We start from the raw sequence: 1,969 nt of genomic DNA, 5'->3' as shown, positions 1-1,969 counted from the left end.
CATATAAATTCATGCAAACACACACACATACTTGCATTAAAAAAAATACTTCACATTTCGAAGAATAATGGTCATCTCATGCTGAAATATAAATTGCCATTTGGAGACATAATAATAAAATTATAATTAAAACTAGTAATAATAATAATAATTGATAATAATTAATAATAACAATAATTAATAATAATAATAATTAATAATAATAAGAGTAACAGTAGGACATCTATACCAAATGGCACTTATCATTCAGCACAGTTGTTAATTAATTGATTGAATAGGACTTCGTATAATAATAATGATAATAATGAAAATAAAAATAATATGATAATAATAATAATATATAATAATAATAATAACAGTAGTCAAACGAAATGTAATAATTTTTCTCCATCTTTATCATCATCATCTTTTTCTTCAACTTGTTTTCTTCTTCTTTTTATTCTTCTTTTTCCTCTTCTTCTTCATCCTCCTCATCATCATCATCTTTTTATAACTATTATTTATTTATTATTATCATTATTATTCTTGAATGAGTAACAGAGCATTGCTAGTATTTATTACAAGTAAACAGATCAATAAGTGACCTTTTAGAGGATCTACAAAAATATACACGCATACATACAAACAAACAAACATACGTACATACGTACATACATACATCGGATTTATATACATATACCTTATTTCTTTTTTCCTTAACATAACAACAAAATATGTTTACAAAAGATTAATATACACAGCCAGGCAACAGCAACTCTAGATGCATTTATACCCACGCACAAACAAACAAACAAACAAACACGTACATAAAAACACAAACACTTACATACAAACACATACATACGCACGTACGTAAATAAGCAGTAAAACCTCAATGCAAGAGACGCAAATATGATGGTTTATTGGCTTGTTTGTTTGTATGCCTACTGTTCGTTTGATATACATGTATGTATGTATGTATGTATGTATGTATGTATGTATGTATGTATGTATGTATGTGTGTATGTGTGTATGTATGTATGTATGTATGTGTGTATGTATGTATGTATGTATGTGTTTGTACGTAGCTATACATACATAAATGCATACATAGAGACAGTCGAATTGCAAATAAATTTAGGAAAAATACCTAAGCCGATCAACAGACGAAATATCGAGTGTGAGTCTTACGACAATGAAATATACAATGATTTTATTAAATATTATTTTGCAAATTATTTAAAAAAGTGAATGAATGAAAGGAAGAAGAAATGAGACAAAGAAAGAAAGAGAGGGAGAGAGAGAAGAGAGAGAGAGAGAGAGAGAGAGAAGGAAAGGAACCTAGGGAGAGATAGGAAGGAGACAGGTATGTATTAAGGATCGTGTAGTACGTGTAGTCAGCCATCAATTAAATATTATTTGATGCACTTTTTACAAGGAAAAAAGAAAGATTCAGAGTAAAAGAAAGAGCAAAAGAGAGAGGGAACAAGAAATAAGAGAGAGAGAGAGAGAGAGAAAGAAAGATGGAGAGTGATAAACAAGTCTATATTACATTGTACATGCAGTCATTAATGATATATTAATTTTTAAATGTTTTACAAGAGATAGAAAATGAAAAAAGAATGTGAGAAAGAAAGAGTACATGTAGGCATCAATTAAACGACATGGGATGCGATGACTTTCATTGGCTACTGCACTGTCGGCGAGCTATTTGTTGTTTGACGGCACGGAGAAGATAAATAATGTTAGATCAATATTGGAGAGAGAGTGAGAAGAAATGAGCGAGAGGGAGAGAGAGAGAGAAAGAGAGAAATAAAAAGAATGATGCAGATGAAAGGGAAGAAAATAGTTGGAATAGATGTATAGATGGGTGAATGAATGACGAGAAGATAACACAATAGAGAAAAGATAGACAGATAGATAGATTGATAGAGAGAGAGAGAGAGAGAGAGAGAGAGAGAAGAGGGGGGGGGGGGGTTAGATGAACCAT

The 1,969-nt window shown here is 30.5% G+C and overlaps 1 protein-coding gene across 1 annotated transcript in view; it reads right to left on the bottom strand.

Moving 5' to 3' along the window:
* Positions 1 to 1,138: 1,138 nt before the first annotated feature.
* Positions 1,139 to 1,969, bottom strand: part of HELRODRAFT_195121 (hypothetical protein) — a gene marked incomplete at both ends in the record, with an annotated part of 5,228 nt that continues 4,397 nt past the window's right edge. The window contains one exon of the mRNA XM_009023134.1: positions 1,139 to 1,165. Within this exon, the coding sequence (XP_009021382.1) occupies positions 1,139 to 1,165 (27 nt within the window). The remainder of the gene's footprint in view (positions 1,166 to 1,969) is intronic.

Source organism: Helobdella robusta (assembly GCF_000326865.2).
Source record: "Helobdella robusta unplaced genomic scaffold HELROscaffold_347, whole genome shotgun sequence".
NCBI classification, from domain to species: domain Eukaryota; kingdom Metazoa; phylum Annelida; class Clitellata; order Rhynchobdellida; family Glossiphoniidae; genus Helobdella; species Helobdella robusta.
Note: the sequence above shows the minus strand (reverse complement) of the source record. Positions and strands in the feature narration are given on the sequence as shown.